Genomic DNA, 27,170 nt, shown 5'->3' with positions numbered 1-27,170 from the left:
CCCACTGTTTTATGATGCACTTGATGAAAAGCATACATCATATTCATGCTAAAGCTGGGGTAGGCTACTTGTTCTGGGGGCTGGTCATTTGGACAAATCAGGTGAGCACTATAAAACAGTAAAAAGAAAATAAGATGCACAGGATAACTGATTTACATCTGTTTAAGATCCTTTTCTCAGGCATGTCCAGGTGGCTTTTCCAGGGACGTTGCTATTCTAAGACCGCTCGCTGGAAGTCCGGTTCCAACCATCATGGTCCTCAAACATTGCAGGAGCAAAGGTCAACTTCTAATTCCAAGTTTCTCATGGAGAATCATTGCTGGTAGTGAGAACTGAATCTACAGCTACTCCCAAGCAGATTTTAATTTAATTAAATCCAGGAGTCCACAGTTTCTAAGCAGAAATTAGCTAGATTGCAATTTTTGATCAAACCTCATATCTAAATAATAAAGTCTCAAGAAAGCCAGAGAATTCAGATGATTTCTCTGGCATGATGTTGCTGGTCTGCCTCCTAAAGCAGACTTCCTATCAGCACAACATGGAGACGGATCTAGGTAGCAGCTGTCTTTAATGTTTAAGAGGACAACAGATGATACATGAGCAAGTGTGACTCCCTAAAGGTGCACAGGAGTAAGCACAATAACCTTCCACTCTCAGATCAGCATGTAGTTGACTGGCAGTGATGAGAGCTTGCAAAAAGATCAACAGAGAAACAGCTAGAGGGCATGAAAATGACCCAAATGGACAAGGTAAGCAAAAGCAGGGTGGGGGCAAGCATGGAGACCAGAACACTGCTGGACACCAGCATTAATACACTTCTGGAGATGGTTAGGATTTACTGGGCGAGCATGTTTTTAAGAAAAATGCAGAAATGTATCCAAACAAAATATTACGCTGGCTACGACAGCTCCAAAGCTAATGTGAGTCCTGAATGAACTTTTGTATCGGCTAAGGCGTGAGCAGATCTTGCTGTTGTGTTCGTGTCTGCATGTAACAGCAACATAACTCAAAGAGAAAATTCATCTCCACTAAACACCACACCGAAGCCCTTTTAACCAACATTTCCTGCCTTCCTACCAATCAAACCATACATGCAGCGTCTGTGTACCAACCCACATCATCTGAATGCCTCCTTCCTGTTCAGGTTCTTGGTATTGTGTCAATTGCCCAGCTGCAGTCTGAATTCAAAGTGTTTGAACTGTCCTGTGATGCGTGCGACCTGATTTCTAAAATCCACTCACAGCGAGATAAACCACCGAGATCATCAAGAACCGCATCGTCAAACGATTCTCAGAATCGCTCAAATCATTTCACTCAGACTGGATTTGTAAAGATACATTTGACGGCCTCCTGTTTCCATGTTGCAGTGAACAAAAATAGTTATATTTAATATATATTTAGTACATAATAAAATACTTTGTTTTTAAGCTTTTTATGAATAAAGGCTGCTAAGTAATAAATTATTACCATAACCCTGCTAAGACCACAACCTTTCAATTTGTGCAGGACTGCATTAATGTGAAGACCATGCAGCTGTTTCCAGGTGTTTTATACGACAGAACATTAAACATTTAAAATGAAGACCGATGCAGCTTGATCCATGTGCTGTAAATTTATTTACATTTTTATCATAGTGGGAGTAACCCTGACCTTCTTTATTGGAAAAGTATAGCCACTGTTGACAGCACACACAACAGCATAACGTTGTGATGGTTTCTGGTTTTTAAAAAAAGGGAAAATGCGAGCAAAATATTCACTCCTCTGTTCCTTTGTGGACTGACACTTCCAACAGCAGTATCCAATTGTCACATCAAACGCCTACATGGGAATATGTGATAACACGGTGTGCAATCATGACAGAGAACTCTCAGCTGTATATTCCATATATTTCAACCTTATACATGTGATCCACAGCTGAACTGGAGAGGTCCATTTGAAAATGATCAGACAATGGGGAGAACTGGTGGAGATTAAATATTTCACTTCTTCTTCCTCTTCAGGGATTTCCACTCTCCCTCCTGGGTGGCCAGACTGCCCATTAGCTCTTTCACTTTTCTCTTTCTCTCTGCATCCCTGAAACACAGAATATATAAAAGTTAAATCGTCTACTAAGAGAAGCATGAACATTTCTGAACGGATGCTGGAGTTGTATCCACACCTGTTCATGACCTCGTTGAGCTTCTCTCTGGCCAGGAAGCGTGAGTCCTTCCTGATCTCTCTCAGAGCGCCCTTAAACTCCCTCTTGTATTTATGCTTTAGTCGCTCCTTCTCTCTCTCCTCTCTGGTGCTGCCACGCTTCTTTCCATAGTCCAGCCTGATAATAACCAAAAATGGCACACGAAATATTAAAAAAAAGAGGGGAGACATCCATCGTAAATCTTTGGCTACCTGAACAATCTGAACTGCTCGATTTGGATGAGCAATTTATTTTGGTGCTTACACTTCAACAATCTTGGGCGTGAGCAGCTTCAGAGGAATAGGCTTTCTCTTGTCAAAAACAAGCGCACTCTGAGTCACAGGCGTGCTGCTAATGGCCTCCACGATCTCACTGCTAAGCTCCTGCAATGACAAACACTGTTACTAAACACAGAAAATTCATCCAATTAAGATAAAAATAAAAATAAAAAAACCCCAAAAAGAAACAAAACAACAAAAAATCAGCACAAATCCGTAACTAACCTGTAATGGCTCTGGTAATGTTTGGGTGGAAAGATGTTTTGAAAGAAGCGTTCTGATTGGCTGAAAGATGTGTGTGAAGGAGGGGAGGTCTTTGTAGAGCAAGCAGCACCTCTTCACCAGGTCGAGGCAAGTAGACAAACACGTTAACCTGTGAAAAAACACAATTATGAACATTTCAGTTTTATAACTTTTCTCATGTTAATTAGCCTCTATATACCTCAGGTCCTGAAGCCCAGTTCTCACTTCACACATATGACTTCCTTTCAAACACTGCTGCACGTGCAGATCGCAACATTTGATTTTACAAGTACCGTATTTTCCGGACTATAAGTCACACTTAAAATCCTTACATTTTCTCAAAAATTGACAGTGCGCCTTATAATCCGGTGTGCTCACGGACCTCGAACCAATTTTATGTGGTACGCAGCACTTAAAAATCTGTCAAAAAAAATGTTTTAGTACAACTTTGGTAAGCTATGAAGCCGCACTGCTTGATGGATTGTCTGAGCATTACGGCTACTGTAGTCAGGAGCCTTGAAGAGCAATCTGGGTCCTAAACTCTGTCCTCTTCAGGTCCCAAAGTCAAACGAACACTGTGGCATCACTGAGAGTTAAAAACTGTCTAAATTCTTTCATCTTTAATAAAACAATCAGCGTTTACCAGGTGCAACAATTATGTTTAACATCCAGGCATCCATGAAAAGTTTAAATGAAGGCAGAAAACTAAACAGCAGTGATGTTTGTAGGGTTACTGAAGTTGAACTAGCTGACGTGATTGCTAGCGACACAGCTATGTTAGCATAACATAAGCACAGAAGAAGATGAATGCTAACTTTTTTCCACTCGATAAAAGTTAATGTGAGGGTTCCCGGTGGTTAGAGACAAATGCAATCGCATGGCAGGATGCTGTAAACAGACCAAACTTCAGTCAGGAGAACAACTGAGATTATTCATCCACAATAGAAGGTTAGTCATTAATATACTGCAACAACACGGGAATAGAGCAGCTGCGAGAGAGTTTAACATTAATGAATCAATGGCACAGAAGTGGAGGAAGCAAGAAGAATGAGTCGAGGAAAGTTTGACTTATCTGACTGTTTTGTTTCGCTTAATGCGTCTTATGGTCCGAAACATACGGTAACTGTTGCCTGCTGTCTATAAATGTCACTCAGAACTACAAAAGCCAAGGCTCACAATCAGAAGGATGAACCTATCCAGTTAGTGTTTCACGGATATTTTACGTGTTAATTGAAATAATGACATGTGGATCTACATTAAAAGTCAGTGATCAATCAAAGTCCTCATTCTCTCAGAACTACAAATTACAAACATGGTGGAGGCCGGGTTGTAGGATATACGGCTGCTTTTGGAACCGGGACACAAAGACCCACAAACAAGAAGCTGAAGGCAGCTACGGTAATCGTCTTCCAGACCATCTCAAGGAGGAAATGCAGCATTTGGTGACGTCCACGGGTTCCAGACTTCAGGGAGTCATTGACCTCTCTAAAAGCATTAGCTCTATTTTCTGTGTGACACTGCCGCCTCCATCTTTACACATTTTAGACACCCTTTAACCTTCAGTGTAGACTCACTATCCTCGCCTGCTTTATCACCCAGCAGTAATTACCACACCCACTGGCCTCTTCACACACAGCTGCTTGTGTGCATGTGTCACTGTACGGCCTCAAGGAATGCAGAAATTATACTATGAAACTGAGCAGAGGGACTCTCATGCAGTGGCGTATATAACACTGTGGGAGAACTGGACTTGATCAGACCCCAGGGCACAGGATTTAAAGATGACTCACTGAGTACTATTTGATCAAGACTCATTCTGACTCATTAGGAACACAAATACTGGAAAACACGACCTGCCCTTTGTAAACTGTACAGCAAAATGATTAGCAGCTCAAAACTGACTGACGAATAAATTGGAATAATACATATATGATATACATAGATCGCATGGACATCTTTGGGAATGTGTCCTTTTTATGGGAAAAGACGGCAGTGTGAAGAAGGCGAGTGGAAGTAGAAACCCTGGCTCCAGCATCATCTGGATGTTATTCTCACCCATACCCCTCACATTTACACTTCTTTATGGCAACAGCATTCCCTAATGACACTGAGAACAATCGCAGGCCCACTGCAGAAATGGTTCAGGGCTGGTTTGAAGGACATTATAGAGTTCAAGGTGTTGACTTGGCCTCCATATTTTGGAGGCTCTTTTAAAATTTTCCCCCCATAAATACAACCAGTGGCTGCTGTATTTATGTCTCTGCATGTTTAATGAAATGTTATCGATAATTACCACTCATTACAATACATTAATAAGTATTCGTTTTAGTTGAGCATGAATAAAAATGTATGTTCTGACAAACTGTGCACAATCATGATCTGCTGAAGCCTGAAGCTTAGCTTTGTGCCCACACACCAGCTGCTGTGTGAAACCGTGCTGGCGACTCACCCCAATTCACACAAGTGGATAAATCAGCTCTGAGCCACTCAGCGTATCCAGGTAAACCAAGTATGAAGGCCTATTTTAGGTTTATCAGATGCAAACAGCGGTGGCTGTAATAATAATGAGCATGTTTATCACACAATAATTGCATCAGCACTGTGGAACATGCAGCCAGTTACAGAGAAGATGCGTATGAATGCACGCTTGTGTGCTTCAGTTTTGTCTTTACAGGAAAAAAAGACAAAAAAACCAACAAATTAACTTTTTTAATGTGGCTCCGTTTTTTTTCCAATGTAATTATTTCCTTTTTGGTGATCCAAACTGATCATGAACAGTGTGAAGGAGAAGACAAAGGATTTTCTCACACTCCCTCTCTGTCCTCCCACTGTGCCTATAACTGTCTCCAGGAACGTGTTAATCTCTGTTATTACATGGTTATCATACATACTACACTTTCAATAGTCAACAATGGCACTCCTAGATTTACAGATTTGTTGTTGTTTTATTCGGCTACTCTAACAAAGAAATTTTCTAATTTTGGCATAAACCGCATGTCTGCATCTATCCTCCATGTTCTTACCAGGAGGTTTTGTGGTTGGAGTCTCAGCTGGAAAACAGCTGAACAACTCCGCTGGCAACAGGTGATGATCAAACGTAATTCTGCTCGTCACTCTTCCCCTCTAAAGGTCTTTATTAGGATTATTCACATGCAACATGGCACATCGGCTAATGGAAAAGGCTAATACAGTCTATTGGCTGCAGTTTTGTCTTCTCCTTGCCAAATTACAGCAACAGTCTCACTGAATGACCCTGAATCAGCACTTTCATTAAGAACAACTTACCCCCAACTCTTCTAAAAGACGTTGCCAGTGTTATAATTCAACTAACTTCACTAACCCTTCAAAACCAACCGAGATATTTCATCTTGATTTATGTCCAAAGTTACACTGGTTTCATCTGTTTGTGGAGGGTTTCTTGTTTGTTTGCTTGCTTTGATTTTTGGAAAACCTTACTTCACCTCACTACTTTACAGCTAACTCTACTGTACAGTATCTATATTGTATTTATATTATTAAGCTAAGCTGCTGTCCATTTTTTGGCTGCTATAACACTTAATTTCACAATTTTAGGGATAAATGCAGATATTTTCTAATCTACATAGAACAGCCACAGCGATTATTTGTATTGGACCATTTTAATAATGCCCAGTGCTTGTTTAAGAATTAAAGAAGCATTGAACTAGACTTGACTGAACAAGCAGGGTCATGTTTTACCTGTGGGTATCTCTATCAGGGTCGTTTTCGAGGTCCAGCTGCTGAGTAGCAGAGAGTGGGAGGCTTTTTTTGCTCCAGCTCCTGCAGGACTCTGACGATGACAGCACTAAAAGATCGCTGTATTTTCCTGATGCTCTGAAGGGTGGCACCACAATGTAACCTGCAACACAACACAATGTCAGAGTATGTCAGGTCAGTTTCACACCTTAACAAAGCATACCTGCCGTATAAAAGTGTCATACCCAAAGATGCCTTGTCCTGCACTGCCAGGTGTAGCGTCCCAACCAGGAAGTTGATGAGCTCAGGCAGGAAGCGCTTTGAAAAAGAGACATACTCCACTCCCAGAGAGCACAGAACTAAACCTGATGTTAGGTCCTGTAATGATCTCACTGGGCACTGAAAAATTACAAGACATAGACACAAGCACACAAGATTCAGGATTACTGCACACAGAGAGACAGATCTGGAAAGAAAATGCGTTTGTCAAACTCAAACACATATTTGTTTCAAATAACTTACAGAATGTTCACATAACAAGGAGCATGGACTTCGTCCCTCATCATTTCATGATCTTTGGAAAAGTTTACTAACGCTATGCTAAATTAATTTTTTTTGTTTTTTCTGTTATCAAACTGTTCTCCCACTAGGAGCTCAGTCTGAGTGGAGTTTTTTTTCTCCTCCTCTTACCTCATGTAGTGTATTTTCGTTGTTTTTTCCTATCAGCCTACCTTTCTGACATGTCTCCCCAATGTAATGTTTGTGTAAAGTTGGTCAGAAGGTTCCTTTGTAAGTGCGCATGCGCCATTAGCGTGCTGCCTGCTGTAACCCTAATTTCCCTCGGGATTAATAAAGTATTCTGATTCTGATATATATGCATTTGGTTAATTTGCAACCGAGGCTTAATGTCTATTTGGTACAATTCTAGCAAGAACAATGAAAAGAGAGAGATTGTCATCTAGTGTATATTTGGCATTTTGAACAGGTCTATTCTAAATATTATTTTGATTTAACTTCTGATTTTTACCTGTTTAGAATTGTAGCCTCAAGTGATGTGTGGGTAAGCATTCGTGTGTGTATGGAAAGGACAAAATATGTGCACGTGTGTTCGTGTATGTCTGTTGGTAACATAGAAAGGACTACCAGGATTCAATGTGATGGCCTCCTGACATTTAACAGCAACTGTTTTCTGAAGTTCCACAGAAAAGTAATTAATCTCACACACACACACACACACACACACACACACACACACACACACACACACACACACACACAAACACACACACACACACACACAGCAACACACACAAACACACACAACACACACCGTACACACACACACACACACACAGTAGCAGCTAGGCAAGTTCGACACTAGATAAGATCCCAAACTGCTCAAACAACACAGATATTAAAAGATATGTAAAAATATTAAAATGTCTGTGTGTACCTTGGTGAGAGCCTGGCTGATGAAAAGCAGCGCTGGAGTTGTAACTGGGTGCCTGAAGTCTGAGGTAGGAAACAGCAGGGCTGTCACCTTAAGGTAGATGAGCTTAAAAAAGAAGGAAATATACAAATGAAGGTGCAACATATACAATAATAAGTGTCTTTACATTAGAGAATTCATTTTATTAATCCTACTTTAAAAACATCTGGGACAAAGTCCAAAGCATTCACTTAAATCCTGAACATAACACATCAAACGTTAAACGTCTATTAAATCTTTTAAGAAAACAGTTGCACTTCTACACAGTCCTAGTTACATTTTGACTAATATCAGTTTGAACAGTGTCTGATTGTTGAGTTGCCAGAATCAGATGAGCAAAGAGAGGATCTGATAAAAGTAAGCTCATCCAGCTCTTCTTCAGTTCTTACCCCAGGCTCAGGGCAGCAGAGTGAATGATTCGCAGCATGCCTTGCTGGCTTTTACTGTGAGGGATGACTGAGCGACGGAGGCACAAATAACAGGCCTTTAAACAGATTGGCAGTCAACTCTCATTTTATTCCCCTTTTAATCACAGCAGTGGGTTAGTGAGCAATATTTACAGTGCAGATTGATTTTTCATCAAAACTAAATCAAATTACTAAAGAAGCCATTTAAACCAGGCTAAACTTTGTTTCAGTGCAACCACTGCGGCCTACTCATCATCATAGCCTGACACACAATGATCCCCACAACAGGAAATGGGCCACTGCTCAATCCATCATTCAGAGACAATGATAACAAGTTAACAGATTATATAGAGAGAATCTACCTGCTCTTTAGAAATATATACATTTTAGAACCCGTACTTTCAATCAGCCTCTCATGACTAACATGGCAGTATTACTCACTCACGCACGCAGTGCAGCTGAGTTAAAAGTTCTGTGTAGTGTGTTAAGAGGTCACGGTACAAGCACTGATCAAAATCAGCTGGGATGAAATCAAACTGTAAGAAGCTCTATTGCTTAAAGATGAATCACTAGTTTTCTTTATATAACACTGGAAGGTCTTAACATTGATTCAAACATTGATTCTACCTGAAGCGAGAATGGCGCAGGCCTACGAATCAGTCAGTCCCTGAATGAGCTGACATTTAAAGACTCCAAAATCTATAAACACCACGGTGAACATCAAACATTTACCACAATCAAAGTAAGTAATTCATACCATGTCTAGTGTAGGGAAAGCTGCGTGACCTTTGACCTCAAGCGTCTCTTCCATGCTATGAGCGGCATCTCCGAGGATGCTCTGCATAGCCTTACAGGCTGCATCTGGAAACATCTGGCACAGAGCGTACACCTCGCTGCAGAGAGATTTGCAAAAGGTAAAGAAATGTCTTTATTTCAAGGACTAAATATTTTGAAGCCTCTTTCTGAACTCACGGTATGAGCTTATCAATGGTGCTAAGTTCAGGTGGACTCCTAGTGGCCAGCTCTCCGATGTACTCCAACAGAAAGCCAAAAAGTTTCTGGAACAGAGAGAGCTCTGTGAATTCACATAACGGTGAAAGCTGCCGACTCATCACACATGTGCATCCAACTCTGTAACTGTACCTGCAGTTTGAGTTTATTGCCTACAGCCAAACTGGGGTGGTTGCTCTTTTGAGTTCTGGCCACAATGAGGCGCTGGTTGTCAGAGGTGTGACCACGTAGCATATCCTTCAGATCGTTGTAGCTCTCAGGGGCTGTGAGAGGAAGAAGAAGAACAATACAGTATTGGATATTTTGTAAGGGAAAGAAGTAACTATAACTAAACATGACACTAATCTGCCTTTTTTTATTTTATTTTAGTGAGTAATAAATTCTGGTACCAGCAAATGTGTATGGGAGCTCTGCTTTGGCTGCCTCCTGCTGGGCCTTCACTTCCTCTTTGCTGAGAGTCTTCTTCGGCTTGGGGCTGGCCTCTTCCTCCTCCTCATTTTCGCTTTCTTGCTCAGACTCGAGGTCTGAGTGGCCATCATCTTCACCACTTCCCTCCTCTTCTTCCTCCTCCTCCTCTTCTTCTTCTTCCTCAACTTCATCCTCCTCTGCATCCGATTCCTGTTCCTCACTGCTCTCGCCCTCTCCTTCTTCATCTTCAGCCTCATCTTCTTCTTCTTCCTCCTCCCCCATGTTCCATTTTCCATCCTATGGACAGGAATAACACATTAAGATAAAAATCAACAGTCATACTAGGAGGAATAACCCAAAGTAACAAAACTGTTCTGCATTGTGTCGTCTCACACCTGATAAGCCAGAGTCTTCTTGTCATGCTTATCCAGAATGAAGCCGTCATTGAGGTCATCAGCAGAGAAGTGAATCTGACTTTGTGCACCTTCCACGACTTCCTCTCCCATCATCCTCCTGAGACGGTCAGCCTGTAGAAAGATCAGGTGATGGCAACTGGTCGTTATCAATTACTTCTCTAATTAAATTCACCATTAAAGTAAAATCTCAAGGCGATCTCAGGTGACCGTAACTCAAAACCCTGCAATCTGGACAACAGCAAAGCTGCTTTTTTTGGAAAACCTGTACAGTTATTGGTTTCTGTTAGTTACATTGTCCCATGATTCCCAAACTTAGGGGAAGACTTTTGAAAGGAAAAAAACTAATCACAGATTCTGATAGGATAGGGAAGGGGTTAAGGATTACAGGTACTTAGATCTCACAAGGTCAAACCGCATTTGAATGCTGCCTTTGACGTGACTGTCATAAGAGCAAGAAGCTACTTCTGTCAAAATGTAAGAGCTGCATCGTATAATGCTACAATGTGGCTTTCCAGCATCTTTTCTACGTGGCTCCTGTTAGCTGAGAGCTCGATTTATTGGGACAGTGATGTCTTTGCATTAAAATGATGCGTCTATCAAGAGGTATTTTCTCTTTTTAAAGACTGAGAATAAAACCTGATTTCAATTAAAAAGGAAAAAAAACAAAGAAAGATCAGGCGATTAACATCAAAGTGGTCAAAGGAGCTTGCAAAGAAAAGCGTCTGGACTTCTTTAAGTTGCAACTTAAAGAAGTCCAGACGCTTTTCTTTGCAAGCTCCTTTGACTACGATGACCTGGATGACTGAGAACCTTCACAGACAATAATATCAAAGTGCTTGACAGCTGCAGACAACAAGGCAAATTTCCACAGAGCAAATGTACCTCGAGTTTCTGCAGCTTCTCTCTCTCTTCCTTGGCTAGCTCCTCTGGAGTTTTCATCTTCTCTGAGGGCTGAGCCTTCATCTCAAAGCCGAGCTCTCTGACCATCATGTCATATTCCTCCAGCTAGAAAACACAAACATGAAGCAAAAGGTATTTATTACAACAAAAAAAAAACACACACACACACACACACACACACACACATCTGGGTGGAATGGTCTTTTTGCAGACTCATTTGTGTATTCCTACTTTGGGTTTCTCCTCCTGTTTGTCAGCTTTGGGCGTCTTTTTCACCATCAGAGACTGTATGTTCTTCCAGTCTTGATCCAGCTTCTCGGTCAGCTCCTGGGCCTCCTCTCTCTGCACCTGGCGTTCCCTCTGAAAACAAGCCCCAGACATCAGCCCTTAGCAGTTTAGCAAAGTCTGTAATCTGCAACAATATGACAGGCAAAGGCAGCATGGGCCAAAATCCATCAGCAGGACCGAAGCCTTACCTTCTCCTGCTTGGACTTCTGGATGAGCTCTTCAATGAGCTCCTGCCTGGATTTTGCCCTCTGGCCTCCCTCCTCCTCCTCCCCCAATGCCTTCTTCCTGAGGAGACCACCTCCTCCTCCGAAGTGGGACGCAGTGAGCTCAGCTAGGTGTGAAAGAAAAATAATGTCACTAATAAATGCCAGCTCTGTCATCTATAATAACACTCGTGTTCACTCCAAGCTGTGGGCTGGGAATGAAAAAAGATGGGCAACATGTTTGGGAATATGCAGGAAAATTAATTAACATTAATTCCCCCCATATCAAGGTGAGCTTATCTGGAGGATAACAAACAGTGACTATTAAAATATCAAAGTATTTAAATGAAAATGGATTCAAGGTACAACAGGAATATAAGAACCATGTAGATGTGGAAAAAATCCATTCATCTGGCACTCAGACTCACCAGACAATAGACCCTTTTCTTCTGATTCATCATCGCTATTCACAACATCATTGAATTTCTCCATTTCAGCCAAAGACTGGCCATAATGAGTCAGCTCTTCCTCCTCATTCAGGTTGTACACGTCCTTCTTCTCATGGACGCGCTAATAATAAAATACAAAGTAACAGAAGGTGTAGGTTTGGTACATCTGTGCACAAGCCAGTTTATTTTCACTTTTTTCATTATGCAGCTTGGACAAAAGAAGCGACAAATCTTTGCCTGTAAGTCTAGTATTAACATGACCAGTTAGGTCAACAAGTATTTAAACACAGTCGTTATTATGCTGTGATAGATTAGAAGTGAGCCAAGGCTGCAATGAAGAATAAACTGCATTTAGTTTATACAGGCTCTAAAGGAATTAGAAAAACTAAAAATTGATCTATCAGGCCTTTACTGAAGCCACCTTCAGATGCTGCGCAATTGTGGGTCTTCCTGTATCCAGTTTTTTCTTTAGTAAGTAAACAGCACACACAGATGGCATGAAATCAGTAGGCTATGTGACCATAATCAAAATCTTTGCCTTCAGAGTCTTGGGATGCTTCTGATGTTTCTTTTGGGTCATTATTAATCCACACTTTGAGGCACAGCACTGATTTTGCAGCATAACACTGGAAGCAGAAATGAGCATTCTTGGCTTGACTAGAACCGTTTTTCCTGCATCAAAGAATTCAATGATCCTCTATTTTACTCTTCTTCTGTGGTCTTCTGACCAGTCCAGAGCTGGCCTGTATACTTCCTCTTTTTAAGAATGCACCAGATTTTTTAGTCACTTAAGCCTCGACTCTACTTCTCTCATTTTTGAGTCCACTGGGGAGTTATGTAAATTTCATCATCACACAGTGAATGGGTCCTCAAACCTGAGCTTTACGTTACAATGCACCATCTACGCATGCGGCAAACTGCAAAATAAGTTTGATAGAAACAACTACTCAGCTGTCATGTCTCCAGTTGTTTGTGTCCTTGTCAGATTGTATATTCAAGGCGTTTCTTTTACTAAGAGGTCTAGAATCAACATTTCAGGCCATAAAAAGGAAGTGACGAGACTTTGGTTTTTTTTAATTGGAAAAAAGAAAAAAAATGTCTGAAATTCACAAAAAGTTAAATGCAGGTTTTTTGTTAAACTTCTCAAGTCTGGACTTGAATCACATCATGACTGGTTTATAGCAAATCTAATGAGTTATGGAGGATGTACACACTGATTAAGTAAACGACTGATGCTATATCCACAATGACGAAAGTAACACACACAAAAAAGAAAGAAATCATGTTAATCACTAAATGCTTGGCTTATTTTATCTATTCTTTATTTCACAACCTGATGATCAATGTGTCCTTTCAGGCAGCAATAAACACATCGCATCACTGACCTGTCTCTCCATCGTGAACCTCTGGAGAATTTTGTCTTCGGGTGCCATCTTGGTGTCATACTCTCCAAAACGTCTGTCAATAAATTTGCTGCATCTGTTCTTCTGTTTGTATTCCTTCAGCAGGGTCTCTTTTCTCTATAAATTAAAAAAAGAACTGCTTATTAATTACAAGCTGCCTAAACCCTATCAATTTAAAAAACAAAAAATAATAATAAATCACACAAATTAGAAACAACAAATGATGAAGATTTTACTTTTCTTAGCACTTCTGCTTGTATTTAGACCAGTTCACGGCTCTCTCTGTTCTTACAACCCTCTCAGTGACTCCTGCAGAAAGTCCCTCTCCCAGCATGACTGTGTGAGCACCAGGCTTCACAGCACAGATAGTGTTAAATGCACAGCGAGCTGTGAGCAAACACTGCCAGAACAGAAAAGTTTGTGGCTCCAGTTCTCTGGAGATTTTGGCTTAAGCAGCAGAGCTTATATACAAAACAGGTAAGAAATAGACATCTATTCAGATGTCTATTCATATTAATGTACAGAATTCACCTGCTTGCTGCTACTACTGCACATTCACCCAATATATATATATATATATATATATGACAGATGGACCGATCCGATATTACGTATCGGTCCGATACTGACCTAAATTACTGGATCGGATATCGGAGAAAAATAAAAAATGTAATCCGATCCATTAAATATCACGAAAGCACCTCACAAAACTTGCAACACGCCGTAACTCACCTCAGAACGTTAGCACGTCGGAGCAGTATGCATCACGTGATAGAGTGGCTGTGGCATGCGGGACCTGTCGGTGGTCTGGATAGCATGTGGAGCTTCGCTAGCAACCCGGCATTTCATCTCCGACAAAGTTATCCCCGAGAGAAGTAAAGCAAGTGTGTAAGTCCATCTCTGAATGTTTGTAAAGCATTCCTGCGTTAAGCTTAACAAGCGACTGCCTCTTCCTGCTGCTACTTCAATCATGAAACTGCTTAATGATCAGCTGATCGGCTTTTCTGTCGCGAGTCCGTCTCTCTTGTTTGTTTTTGGCCCACTTTGCACCAGAAAGAGGAAACCAGCGGCTGAACAACAGCAGCACGTTTAAGCTTGATCAGCTGTTGTTAGAATTTATTTAATATTACTTTCTACTCGAGGATCTTTTTCTACGTAGCTGACGGCTGGTAACTGTGCAGGGGCGGATCTAGCAAAGTTTAGCCAGGGGGGCCGATAGGGCATTAACAGGGAAAAGGGGGCACAAAGACATACTTTTCTTTCTTATTCTCATTTAAAATGTCTAGCTTTTAATAAATAATTATCTGACACCCAAAGTTTTAATTTGATGTAAAAGGAATAGAAGTCAATTACTGTATATAGTGACTATTAAGTCTAATATATATACCCTAGTAAGCTATAGTACTTTTTCCTTTGGGAAGGTACCATCTGTGCAGTCTGCAATTTTGTTGAAGAAAGATGTTGAATCTATTTAATATTTCTTGAAAAATAATTGATTTCTGTGCATTTTTTTTCACACTGCATCAAATTAATGTTGATTACGTCGATTAAGCATCATGAGGTGGAGCGTGAGGGGTGGTTCCCTATTTTTTATTTATTTATTTTTGTTGTTGCTGGGAGTTGGAACCCTATTAGTTAGGTTGCTTAATATTTACGCTAAGTACTCTTTAAAATACCAGAATAGGGAGGATGGTGTAGGTTTAAGTTTATTAGATTGATCAGTATTGCTGAACTATGAAATATTTTTTTTTGCATACAGGTATAACAGAATAGCTTTAGTGTAGTTGTTGTTTTAAACTTGAGTATGAACTTATACAAAATGCAGCAAGATATTTAAAAAACAGTTTTGTTGATTAAAAAACACTATATCGGATTCATATCGGTATCGGCAGATATCCAAATTTATGATATCGGTATCGGTATCGGACATAAAAAAGTGGTATCGTGCCATCTCTAGTATTATATATACGATTGATATACATTCATATTATAATATAAAAACACCCAGCACGCCCCTGCGGGCGGTTTATCCTTCAAGCTCGGGTCCTCTACCAGAGGCCTGGGAGCTTGAGGGTCCTGCGCAGTATCTTAGCTGTTCCCAGGACTGCGCTCTTCTGGACAGAGATCTCCGATGTTATTCCCGATCTGCTGGAGCACTCGCCTGGGGTTACTTGCGTAGTAGCATTCCAACAACGCCCTGTTTTCGTCTCTTGCCCACCGATGCCTTCTTGTTCCAGTAGCCCACTTTTCGTCAGGGTGCCCTGGTTCCTCAACACCTGACGCGGACCTTGTTGATCCGGGCGACGTCCGAGCCGGCATGCCTTCATATTTATCTGTCTCGCTCATGTCTGCGGTAGGCTTGCTTAGCATAGGGGATCCTCTGTTCCAAAGGCGTGTAGTCTAACCACTACGCTATCCAGCTGCTCTCTCATATATAATATATACACATATATACATATATATATATACACATATATATATATATATATATATATAATGTTCTTCCTCTACACCCCCCCAATTTTTTTGCACATGTCGAGGAGCGTGTCAGGCTACATTTCACTGTGTGTTATACTTGTATAACTATGCATGTGACAAATAAAGAACCTTGAACCTTGAAAGGTTTTAACTGTCAAGTTAAAGGTCAAGTTAGCAGGAAGTCTTCAGTTTAGGACTTGAAAACACAAACCATAAAAAGATATAGTTAATAGTTAAATTCATATATGATTTACACGATGTTTAGATAAATAGTTTTCAGCACTGACGGTCGCGCAATGCAGTGTAACTGGTCTTTCCAAAAATATGAATACAATTTAATAAAACAGTACTGAGCATCAGCAAATCCCTCTAAAGTGAGCTCACACCTGAACACAAGGTCAGGTGAGTTCATTAAAACATAATAGGGGCTGTCTCTTACCTTATTGACGGCTTTGGATCGAGATACACCGGGCAGACCCACATCATGCTTGCTTTTTCTCCCCAGGACATCAAATTTCTTTCTGTTGATTTTCACCTCAAACGGGTTGTTTTTGATCTCAGAGGAGGTTTTGGTCTTTCGCACCTTGTCAGCAAGGCTCCTCTTCTTCGGCGCCTTCCCCATCTGTAACAAAGCAATGGCTGAGTTAACATTACTGTCTCTTCCCCTCCTCTGGTTGTTTACAGCTTAAATCTTAGATCCTATGATAGTTAATTATGTTTATTTACTTCCTGGGAGTCTCGTTTTTTTCCTGCGACTTCTACTGGATACATTTTTTTGTTATCGTTATACTGGGCTAATGCTAGCTTAAAAATTAACTTTTAAAGCATTCAGGTTTACAAAACAGACACACTTGTTAGATGAAAATGCCAAATGAAATAGCATACGATGTTAAATCCACAAGAAAAAATATTGGGCTACTTTCAGGACAGTTAGCTTCACTGTGAACCGTCAGCAGCTTGTAAACAAACTCACATTTTCACAGACAGGAGGTGCTCACCTTTGAGCCGCGTTGACGCGTCGGATTATTAAGTCCAGGCGGAACAAAAGATTAGGAGGAAAAGCTTCAGCGACACTAAATTCAAGAAATAATTGTTTAATATATCCCTGCCCACGTTGCTTCACTGAGTTTCCATTTCTTCCAGCGTGCACAGCCTAAGGTGAAAGTTCACCACAATAGAGCAGACATGAGGTACTTCCGGTGGAAAAGCTCCTACAGCGCCTCTAGAGTTTAAAGATGGAAGTTCACCCTTCAAAATCAAGAAGTGGAGACGAAGCCTCCTGCAGTTATCGTAGCAAATTCAAACTGTGTTTATACAGATGGATGAAAAATTAAAAGAAATTGAAATAAAGCCCAATAAAGTAGCTTAGGAAGGGTAATATTACTAATACTAAACATTCCAATATAATAGAAGCAGCCAAAATCTGTGAAATACTTTTTGTAGCAGCGTTTTCAAGCATATCATTTTTTATTTATCCATCTATCCATCAATTCATCCATCCAATTTGTTCTGGTTATCCAGTTCAGGGTCACAGCAATCGGGTGAGATGTGCCAGTATGCTACAGATCATAGAGAGACAGACAACCATACATACACACCTACAGCCAACAATTTAGAATCACTCATTAACCTGATGCCACACAGACTGTGGGAGGAAGCCAGAATACCAAGACAAAACAGACACAAAGAAACATGCAAGCCCCACACAGAAAGGCCCCAGACTGGATTAATTCATTGTTTTTTTTGTCTGTTTTTCTCTTCCAGTGAGAATAAAATGAGACAGCTCATTTTGACCCCAACAAGCCAAACAGAACAAGTGAATGGAATGAAATAACTTCTAGCAACGAACATGCTGACCTTGTGTCTGCACAACAATTTTATTATAAGGAAGTACACCCCACTGTGTCCAATTTACACCCAATGTTTTGACCCCCTTGAATAAAAACTGGAACTGCATTTTGAAGGTCAATGCAGTGTCCTGCAATTTAGGGTTTTTCATCAATGTTTACTATCTGCAGAAAGCTGTATATTATTAATGTTCTGTGATAGCTATGATCTCCAAAATTAAAAGCAGAAACAACTGAACATAATTCACTGAAGTACAGAGTTCGAGCAGTAAATTGTTTTGTGTGTTGACTAATCTGTTAAACTACATAGCAGGAGGGAGTTGCAAAATTGTAGCGGTGAGAGTCAAAATGCTGCTGCTGGTGGAGATGTAGCAGGTAGAGACATGTATGAGGTTCTCTAATTAGAGTCTGAAAGGCTAGTGACAGAACAGAGGATGAGCAGTTCACAGAAGAAAAGCTAGAGAATGATCAGGCCTGAGGGTTTGAAGGACATGGGGCAACCATAAGGAATTAAGACGAGGAGATGCGACCATGATTTGTCTGAGTTATTAAAATTTACGTGATCCTATAAGGATAGAAAGGAGAGTAAAGACTATGAAAGCCCTGGCTGTTTCACAGTCGTCATCTCAAAGTAATAATTTCTGTATGAATCCAGGAAGAATGTCCCATCAGATCATCAGCTCAATTAATCCCAGAGGCACCCAAGGTTGGGATGTTTTTAACAGTGAAAGTGTGAAACTCTTCATCTAACCTGAAAACAGGAAGTAGACTGATTCGTCACAGATCTAAACATTTTCGAGAAAAGCACAACCCCCCTACACACTGTTTCCCATGGGGTGGTGATTAGACTGGAAATCAATTTGAGGTTCCCATGGCTAAACTGACATCATTAGCTTCACTGCAGGCTGACTAATGAATAACTGCATCATTTTATGGGTAATTAATTGTGGCAACACAGCTGTACTATAAACAGATGCCAGCACATCCACACAAACACACTTTTCACATGAATCAAAGCATAGCCACCTATCACAAAGAGATTTAAGATGTTTGTGATTGTTTGCCAGGATATTATCATGAAATCAATGATCCTGCATGTAAATTAGGTTAGCATTTCTTTCCTCCACAACTTAATGAATTGTTGCTGACATTCCAAACTATTTTTCATTGGCTAATATGACCAACAAGAAGACAGAGACACACAGGAGAAGAACAACAAACACACTTTTAGTTGTTTGATTTATTTGTGGCTTGTTTATCAGATCAGAACAGAAATGCAAATGATGGTAAATACATACAGTTAATGCACTTGGATTCATTTAACACAAGCAGCTAAACCATTATTCTTATCACTGATTCTACAGTATCGCACATTTTAACAACAGCAGTTGGTGGATGGGATAATGTTCTGAAATATAGCTTGACGTTTACGTAGAAGTGCAGAACAGTAGTAAACAGGACAGTTTCACTCTTGTACTTGGTACAAACTGAGGTTTCAGATTTCATGTTCAGAGAAAATGCACTATATTCACTTCTTAATTTAAATTACTCCATCATTAGTCATAGATATCTTAATTTTTTACAGGTCAACACAAATAGCGCACTCAGACAATGGTTTGCCATGTTATGATGAAAGGCTGATCCACATAAACATCCTTTGAAGTCGCATCAATAATCAGCTCCTATAAGAAGAGGCAGAGAAAACAGAGGGCGACTTAATCCTTTCGTTCATTTAACGTGGCCTGTTCTTCGTTATTTGTGAGCTGTATAATATTAATGATAATAATAACGCTCTTTAATTATTTACATTTAAATAGAGAAACCTACAGTGTTTAGATCTGTATAACAAAAATGAGCATCCCACAAATGCACTGACCTGGGAGTCAACGTTGTGCTCTGGGGTGAGATTATGTGCCACTCCAGCTACAGTCAGGGTAACCTTTGTGATCTTAGTACTGCCTGCACCCCAAACCTTCACGACGCCCAGCTTCAGCCGATCACCAGCAGTAAGACCATTGTGGGTCACCTGACTGGACAAGGTGTTCTAAATGAGAGGGTTGGAGACAAGGAGGAGGGTTAATGAAAACCAAATACATCCAGTGCAAATGATTACATATTTGATCTGTATCACGGATAAACAAAATAATAATAATAATAATAAATTCCACCAGCTATCAGTTTTACAGGATTGCGGTAATTGTATGACATGTTGGACAACAATCGGCACTGGAAGACACTTGAAGCCCTTTGGTGTATCTACAGATACTAAATCTACTCTGAGATCATGTCCAAGTTTTTCAGGTTTGTGAAAGAAATTCTTTGAGCTTGTCTGACTGCTAAACATGAACTTTTGCAGAAACCTTCCAACAAAACTGGTGGTGACTGCATTGTGGCTTTTATTGTTTTATTTAACTAAATGGTGTCGAGGAAGAAGAAACACAACATTTCATTCTCTTCTGACTAAGCATGTTCATTTTAAGCCACAAAAATTTAAGCACAAAATACCTTTGCTCTTGAGTAATTTGAAAGCATCTACTGAGTTATCATTTTTTTTACTATAATGGTCACTTATCTGCTTTGACATAATTAAAATAATGTGTTAATATTATATCATTAAAGCACTAAAACATCTTTCTTTTCCCTTTTCTTTTCTATTTTTTAATACCGGTGTCAAAATATTTTCTAAAGTTAGAAATTTATCTGAAGAAAAACTTATTTCAAACCACCAACTGCTAACAGTTAGCCTTTGACATCCACTTAATTTGGCCATTTTGAATGCTAAAGCGTGCATTTACAGTAATAATGACAATGAAAAAAACACGATACGTAGTTGGCTCTTGAACTCACCGACTGTGCTGAAAATGAGATCAGAAGATATTTGTTGGTCTCCACCGTGTCTGAGGAGAGAAAATACGAACATGAAAACAAAATAACTGACACAGAGACAACTTACGGATACGTGAGAATTTGTGCCGATGAAGACTTGAGTTGATATTCATTTGACTAAATGGAGAAAATATAAAAATGATGTAACATAGTAATGACTCGCAAGCAGACGAGCCATAACAATAACAATTAAGTAAAATAAGTAGATAATTGGCTTAACGTATGCAGAGTAAATATACACAAGGGTGAATAATTAATTGGTGGCGTGAATAAGTGAACATGGAACTGGTTGGATGAATGACACCATGACCAGGTAAGCAAGTAATGCATTGAGAAAAGAAAATAAGTGTGAATAATCACTCTATAAACACATACATTAAATGTCAAACCCCATGCTATTCGGTGTGTTGATAGGTGTAGGTGTTTAAGAGGGACCTTTCACTTACCAATTCCCTCGCCATCATCCCAGAATAAGGATCCTTCAGCGGTGCCGCTGTCACTCAGAGGGACGATCAGTCCTAGAGGATTCTTCCGGCTAAAAAAAAAAAGCAGTGGAAATGTTTGTAGCAGATATCTAAAGGACAACGTCCGTTTAAACCTGATGCTGAGAACAAACAGGGGCCTGATCTCCTTACTGTTGAAAATGATCATCACCTGAGTGTCCCACCTCTCATTCCCACTCACACTTAAAAACATTCAAACACACAAGCAATATGTGTTTCTCTCTCATTAACCGACAAACAAGCACACAGGTCACGCTACACACAGGATGCAGACCTGTAGCTAACTGTATGGGGCATAATGTGTGCTCACCTGTAGTATGTAGTGTTCTCGGGCTTCTGCCAGGGTAAGATGTATCCTCCTCTGATGTGCAGGTTAATATGGTCCAAGGGTGTCGGCATGTTGATCATTTGGCCACGCACTCCAACATCTCCGGCCTGATGAAAGAAATGATTGAATGCTATTAAAGTACTAGAGGCACAGGTAGAGTGTGAAGGCATCTTTTAATCAACAGAATTATGCAAATGCATTGATAACAAATATTTGCTTTTAAATGTTATTGCTATAGACAAATACTTACTGTGTGGTAGTCATACCAGCGTGCGTTGGGAAGATAGCCATTCACATTTGTGACTCCCTGAAATCAGTCGCAAATAAAAACAATCAATCCCAACACTAATGGTGTAGACATTTAAAAGAAAAAGGGAAAAAAAATGTGTGTGTGTGTGTGTGTGTGTGTGTGTGTGTGTGTGTGTGTGTGTGTGTGTGTGTGTGTGTGTGTTACAGCATACCGGGTCAAGTGCGGGGCTGATAAGTAGGGCAGGTCCCCAAAGGAACTGTTTGTAGATTTCCCATGTAGATTTGTCGTCCACAAACCTGCGATACAGCAGCACAGAAGCCAACCTCAGTATTCAAGCACTCATTCAGGATTCAGTGGCTTCCAGATGAAAGCCAATTAAACTCAGCCAGCCAGCTCCTTAAATACCAGCTGCAACTTTTTAAGAGTCACTTAAATTGATCTTGTTTTTCAAAGAGTTTCACGTGTTCATGTTTGGAAGTTGCCAAGTGTAGCTAATCATCTCACATGCAGTGCCTTGCTCAGAGAGCTTTTGAAATGCCGATATGAAAGAAGTGCAATTGTCAAGAAAAACTATTCTAACTTTCTTACCAGTTCTAGTTATTCTCATGAGCAAGTTACTTAAACTCCATACAAAAGTCATGGGTAACCAAAGTGAGTTTTATCTACCACTTTAACTGAACATCTGCAGCCAGTCAGAGATGTTTTGTTAGTAGTGTTTGTGTATTTGTGTGTGTTGTGATCTAAGCTTACTCGTGCAAAAGTGGTCTGATCACTGTGTTTCCTTTTGTATGTGCCTCATACATCAGCGTGTACAAATAGGGCAGGAGGGTGTAACGGATGTTCAGGACATCCCGGCTTGCTTCGGCGAATGGTTTATCCCAAGCAACAGGATCTTGTCTCTAAAAGAAAAAAATGTAAACACATTATTATTTATAAGTTTCAAATTTTCAGCTTCAAAAAAAGCAAAGTTCATGAGTAAAAGCACCATTTTCATGGCACTGTTCATGACACTAGACAAACTCCTAATTCCCAGATTGGTGTAAAAATAAATTAATTCTATAGATAATGAAATAATTCAATTGTTGGCACTGAATCCAAGAGCAAAAATACATTTTAAAACCTTTAGATTTTAAGATCCAATGATGGTTTAGTAATTTAAGTCAGACTGCACAAATATAAACCTGAAAAAGTCAAATAAGCTGATTTTAAATTTCACAATCCAATCCATCTCTATGGATGCATATTTAACCCACTCACCGGGTTGCCCTTGCCATTGTGGTTGCGTGAGTATGGATAGAAAGCACCCAGCTGCATCCAACGGAGACACATCTCATAGTCAGGTTTATTAAAGAACCCGCAAATGTCTGCCCCGGTCTGAAAGAGAGAGTCAAACCCAAAGTCTTTTGTATTTTTTAAGCATCATGTTGAATCAAATCACACATTGCATTGTGCTTCACATTGCATTTCAAGATGTCCTCTTTGATCAAATCAAGCAAGTAAATAATGAAACGCAATTTAAGCTACTGTATGTTATTTAGTAAGTACAAGATCACTCAGAGGGTCAAAGCCAGGAGAGATGATGATACTTACGTAAGGGATTCCAAAGAGACTGAACTCCATCATACCTGTAGAGCAAAGAAACATTGGAAATTATGTAAACGGATTAGAGTTTTTGCTTCGTTTTAGGGGTTTGGGATCATGTTAACCTATGTGTTAAAGACAAAATATATATTTTCAAAACACATTTACGAACAGCACGTTTTATGCAGAAGAGTAAAATTAAAAATAAATGTGTATGTGTACCAATAATGGATTTGTAAAGCTGGTCCCAGCTGGCATTGTTGTCTCCGAGCCAATGTCCAGCCCATTTTCCACTAGAGGGGTAGGTGGACCTGGTGACCACTATGCCTCTTTTACCAGTCACGTCCAGAAGGGCACTGTGCAAAGGAGAAGGACAAGCAGATTTGCCTTACACATGCAAATAACACACGTGCGCATACATAGCCGAGCAATTAGAATAACATAAAAGTGTCGTCTTTCTTTTAAAGCAGTTATTCATTTATTATAGAAATGAATTATGTGTGCTATTTTTGAAATTAAATTAAGCTAAAGCAACTGAGCTAACAGCCTGAGCGTCCGCGTATCCTTTTCTGCAGCTAATTCTTCTCTGCGGTGAGAAAAGTGTTTCACTTCATGGACAAATGTATTTTCACATTGTTAAGTTAAATAAACATGCTGAAAGATATGAATTTTCAGTCTTACATTTACATTATTTTTATTCACCTATATGCAATTGGACTTTATTCCAATTATGGATTTAGATTATGATGACAATTTTGTCTGCTTCAACATATTAAAACAGATCTCTGGCATGATTTGCATTACTCAGATGAAATATCCTGGATGCTTAATATGTAAAAAAAATAAATAAATAAAAAAGAGCGCGTGACCTTTTATGGTTAATTGCTTTTCTTAAATACAAAACAATAACAGCACCCGCACAGATACTGATGTCAGCAGGAAAGAAAACAATAACGCACAAAAGCACGCATACAGATATGCAATGACACACACACATGAACCGGCACATATATAAACCCATATTCACTTACTCATAGGTTGGCTTGGTGTGCGACCATCCGTACAGGTTATGGACATCATAGTGTCTGACTCTCGTTCCATCACTGAGTATCTGTTCACTGTTCATGCACAGAGTCTTGTGGTTTAAGCCAAGATGTTTGGACTCCAAGGCTGCAAAATGCAGGCACATGCAGATAAATATAATGAGTTTAATAACCTAATTATTCTTATTATTGTAATCTAATTAGGATGAACAAAGACAACATTCAGCCTTACGTGGCATATATGGTGGGTTCTCTAGTTTTGGATCACCAAGACATTTCCCATCAACTGTGCCGTGGACAAAACTGGCAGGTTCATTCATGTCCTGCATGGAAAGGTAAAGTCCAGATGATGAGAGTGAAAAGAACATCTGGTATAAAGGTGCCTTTGTTACATTTTCTACTTCTGGACACTCACGATCCAAAGGCCATCAAACTTCATCGTTTTCTCGTAGAATTCTTTGATTTCTTGGTGCCACCACTGTGCTGTTTCTGGCCGGAAGAAGTCTGGGAATGCGGTGTATGACCTGTAGAGCTGGAGGTGAGAAGTCTTAAGTTTAGGCACATATTAAATATATCTGAGGTGGTGAGGTGAATGGATATTATTGTACCTGTACTTGGGTATCCCAGTCCAGATTCTCATCTACTGTAACGTTGGGATAATCAGGCCAGACCTGTAGAAGAAAGCCACAAAAAAGCCAGAGTTTAAATGCTTTATTTTACAGTACATACTGAGCTACACACATGTTGTCCAACCTCATGTAACCTTTCATTCCTTCTTACCTTGCCCCACACAATTCCATCACTGATGTGTTTGGGCCACTTGATGAAAACATCTGCTGCTTTGCCTCTCGCAAAGGCTGGGTAGGGCTGGGTCTCATTGCCTGAGATGGCGGGATCCTGGAAATAAATATGCACAAGTCTTGTGTGTCCAGTGGTAGACAGTGGCTACTTTTTCAATAACATTTATCCTTTGCAGATATAAATGACTACCATCACATTCAAACATATTTTTTTCTTCCCTGTGGTTACTAATATGTCATTACCAGGATGAAGATGAATCTCATGCCCTCTTTTCTCATGCTGTCAACGAGTGCAGGTAGTCCTTTAAACTCTGAGTCCAAGACAAAGTCCAGCTGACGCTCCATGTAGTCAATGTCTGCATACTGCACATCCTGGAACAGACAGCAATTCAAGCTCAAATGAACAGATGTTTAACTAACTTTGAACAGCCTGCCACATGTTCACCTGAATGCACTTTATATAGTGAGTGGATACAGTTAACTTTTATTTAAAGTTGTTTTGTTTGTTTGTTTTTTAAATAAACCCATTACTAAAGCACTAAACAGCTAAATCACTTTTTAAAATGAAAACAGGAATAGTATTTAAATTATAAATCATTTGCTAACAAGGCATCATTAGCTGGGTTTTAATTAATAAATATGTCATAACAAATAATGGTTCCTTTAGACGAATGTTTAAAGAATTGAATTATTAAACTTTGTGCAGACTTTCTCTCTTTTTCACAAGATATCATAAATTAAATGTCTATTATTTAAATAAACAAATATCATAGGTGTGCACACTTGCTCCATCGCTGAATAATATATTCTGCCACAGAACTGCAGAAAGTACAAACATCCTGTCTCCATGAACTTACATAGGGTATAGCAGCTGCCCTCATGTCTTTGTATAAGTCTGCTATTTCCTTGTCATTGGCGTAACCATAGCGACAGAGTTGGAACCCAAGAGACCAATAGGCAGGTAGAACAGGTCGTCCAATCAACTGTTAAGAAGAAAAACAAACAAGGATGTCAAAAAGTGTTAAGCACAGGGAAAAAGGTGTTATGCGGGATTGGCTAAATAAGAGTGCACAATGAAGCAAAAAAGTAAGGTGCTGCATTTTATCAACAGCTGCCCAGAGTCAGGGCCCTGTAAATGACATCTAGCCTATTTGGAGCCCAAAAAGGAAAGCTGGCAAAAAATGCTGACTGTGAACGGTTCTCAAAAAACACGATTAGCATCTGAGAGCAAATTAATAAAACATATAAAAATGTAAGCTTAGACTACGTGTGAATTTGATTTAAGGTGAGCAAATACAAATAGGTATCCTGTTTCATATATTAGTAATTGCAGAACAATATAAAATTGTTTGCAACCAACAGGAACTTTTTATTTGAAGCATACCCTGCTCTGCTTAGTTCTACGACACAAGTTACCATGACGATATACCCCACAAACTACATAGACGCAAACAAACCAGAAGTCCAGAAGACGTACCTCAGTGTACTCCTGCACCACCATCTCGGGCGTAGGTCCCAGGACCATGTAGAAATCCAGGATGCCACCCAGAGTTCGGTAGGTTAAAGCTGGATCAGGTAGGAAGGTGACATCTACAAAACAAAGCAAAAAATACATTTATGTGACATTTTTATTACTTTAAAATGTACATTAAATTTACAGTAGGAATTACTATCCTCGCAAGAAATGTATGGATATAACAGTATGTGTAATGCACGTTCATCTGTTTATGTTTCATGGGATGAAAACAAAGGACACAAAAGCAGGGGTGTGCTTATTTTGTGATGCTGGTCATGCAAATATCTCCCCATCAGAGGAACATGTGCGCATGTGTGATTATGTGTAGATGCAAAAGTGGACCAGCAATAGTGTTTATTCATCAGTTCCAACGTGATGTGTGTGTATTTCGCTTACCCATTGCATTGCTGTTTAGCAGCAGCACACCGTGAGCATCAGCTGTGTTCTCAAGGCCCATGTAGAAGGGATGGACTCCATAGCAATTCATCTTGTACTGCAGCAGAGACACACAAAAGGTGAGCATCAAGTGTGGACCATGTTTAACATGTACTAT

At 39.9% G+C, this 27,170-nt stretch overlaps 2 protein-coding genes across 4 annotated transcripts in view; both read right to left on the bottom strand.

Moving 5' to 3' along the window:
• Positions 1 to 14: 14 nt before the first annotated feature.
• On the bottom strand, positions 15 to 17,048 carry nop14 (NOP14 nucleolar protein homolog (yeast)). Of its 2 annotated transcripts, none has more exons than XM_005931204.3 (19): positions 16,837 to 17,048; positions 16,303 to 16,485; positions 13,368 to 13,502; positions 11,962 to 12,103; positions 11,519 to 11,661; positions 11,274 to 11,402; positions 11,025 to 11,147; positions 10,122 to 10,253; positions 9,708 to 10,023; positions 9,451 to 9,581; positions 9,280 to 9,365; positions 9,065 to 9,200; positions 7,865 to 7,966; positions 6,657 to 6,810; positions 6,415 to 6,574; positions 2,680 to 2,827; positions 2,441 to 2,559; positions 2,159 to 2,314; positions 15 to 2,073 (listed from the first exon to the last, which is right to left on the bottom strand). In XM_005931204.3, exons 2-19 carry the CDS (start codon positions 16,483 to 16,485, stop codon positions 1,980 to 1,982), a joined length of 2,589 nt encoding a protein of 862 aa, XP_005931266.1. In that variant the 5' UTR covers positions 16,837 to 17,048; the 3' UTR covers positions 15 to 1,979. The 2 variants fall into 2 exon arrangements, with proteins under 2 accessions (XP_005931266.1, XP_005931265.1); XM_005931203.3 differs by having other exon boundaries at positions 16,862 to 17,045.
• Positions 17,049 to 18,931: 1,883 nt separating this feature from the next.
• LOC102302258 (maltase-glucoamylase, intestinal) overlaps positions 18,932 to 27,170 on the bottom strand; it is a 28,698-nt gene continuing 20,459 nt past the window's right edge. For both annotated transcript variants that reach the window (XM_005931205.3, XM_042224384.1), the window contains exons 29-48: positions 27,014 to 27,110; positions 26,579 to 26,691; positions 25,959 to 26,084; positions 25,345 to 25,473; positions 25,082 to 25,198; positions 24,910 to 24,972; positions 24,717 to 24,833; positions 24,534 to 24,624; positions 24,290 to 24,428; positions 23,481 to 23,614; positions 23,268 to 23,302; positions 22,935 to 23,051; positions 22,428 to 22,576; positions 21,889 to 21,973; positions 21,678 to 21,734; positions 21,410 to 21,534; positions 21,043 to 21,131; positions 20,558 to 20,607; positions 19,587 to 19,754; positions 18,932 to 19,392 (exon numbers count right to left, since the gene is read on the bottom strand). In XM_005931205.3, coding sequence (XP_005931267.1) covers positions 19,315 to 19,392; positions 19,587 to 19,754; positions 20,558 to 20,607; positions 21,043 to 21,131; positions 21,410 to 21,534; positions 21,678 to 21,734; positions 21,889 to 21,973; positions 22,428 to 22,576; positions 22,935 to 23,051; positions 23,268 to 23,302; positions 23,481 to 23,614; positions 24,290 to 24,428; positions 24,534 to 24,624; positions 24,717 to 24,833; positions 24,910 to 24,972; positions 25,082 to 25,198; positions 25,345 to 25,473; positions 25,959 to 26,084; positions 26,579 to 26,691; positions 27,014 to 27,110 — 2,079 coding nt within the window. In that variant the 3' untranslated portion in view covers positions 18,932 to 19,314. The remainder of the gene's footprint in view (positions 19,393 to 19,586; positions 19,755 to 20,557; positions 20,608 to 21,042; positions 21,132 to 21,409; positions 21,535 to 21,677; positions 21,735 to 21,888; positions 21,974 to 22,427; positions 22,577 to 22,934; positions 23,052 to 23,267; positions 23,303 to 23,480; positions 23,615 to 24,289; positions 24,429 to 24,533; positions 24,625 to 24,716; positions 24,834 to 24,909; positions 24,973 to 25,081; positions 25,199 to 25,344; positions 25,474 to 25,958; positions 26,085 to 26,578; positions 26,692 to 27,013; positions 27,111 to 27,170) is intronic.

The sequence above is a fragment of the Haplochromis burtoni genome, unplaced genomic scaffold (genome assembly GCF_018398535.1).
Source record: "Haplochromis burtoni strain Fernald_Lab_line unplaced genomic scaffold, NCSU_Asbu1 Contig_137, whole genome shotgun sequence".
NCBI lineage: Eukaryota > Metazoa > Chordata > Actinopteri > Cichliformes > Cichlidae > Haplochromis > Haplochromis burtoni.
This window is presented reverse-complemented; position numbering and strand designations above follow the sequence as displayed.

Coding starts and splice junctions, on each gene's coding strand:
- nop14 (XM_005931204.3), bottom strand. CDS start 16,485: ATGGGGAAGGCGCCGAAGAAGAGGAGCCTTGCTGACAAGGTGCGAAAG. Junction 6,575..6,656: donor GCAGGACAAGGCATCTTTGG/GTATGACACTTT, acceptor GTTGTGTTGCAG/GTTACATTGTGGTGCCACCC. Junction 2,828..6,414: donor CCTGATAGAGATACCCACAG/GTAAAACATGAC, acceptor GTTTTTTCACAG/GTTAACGTGTTTGTCTACTT.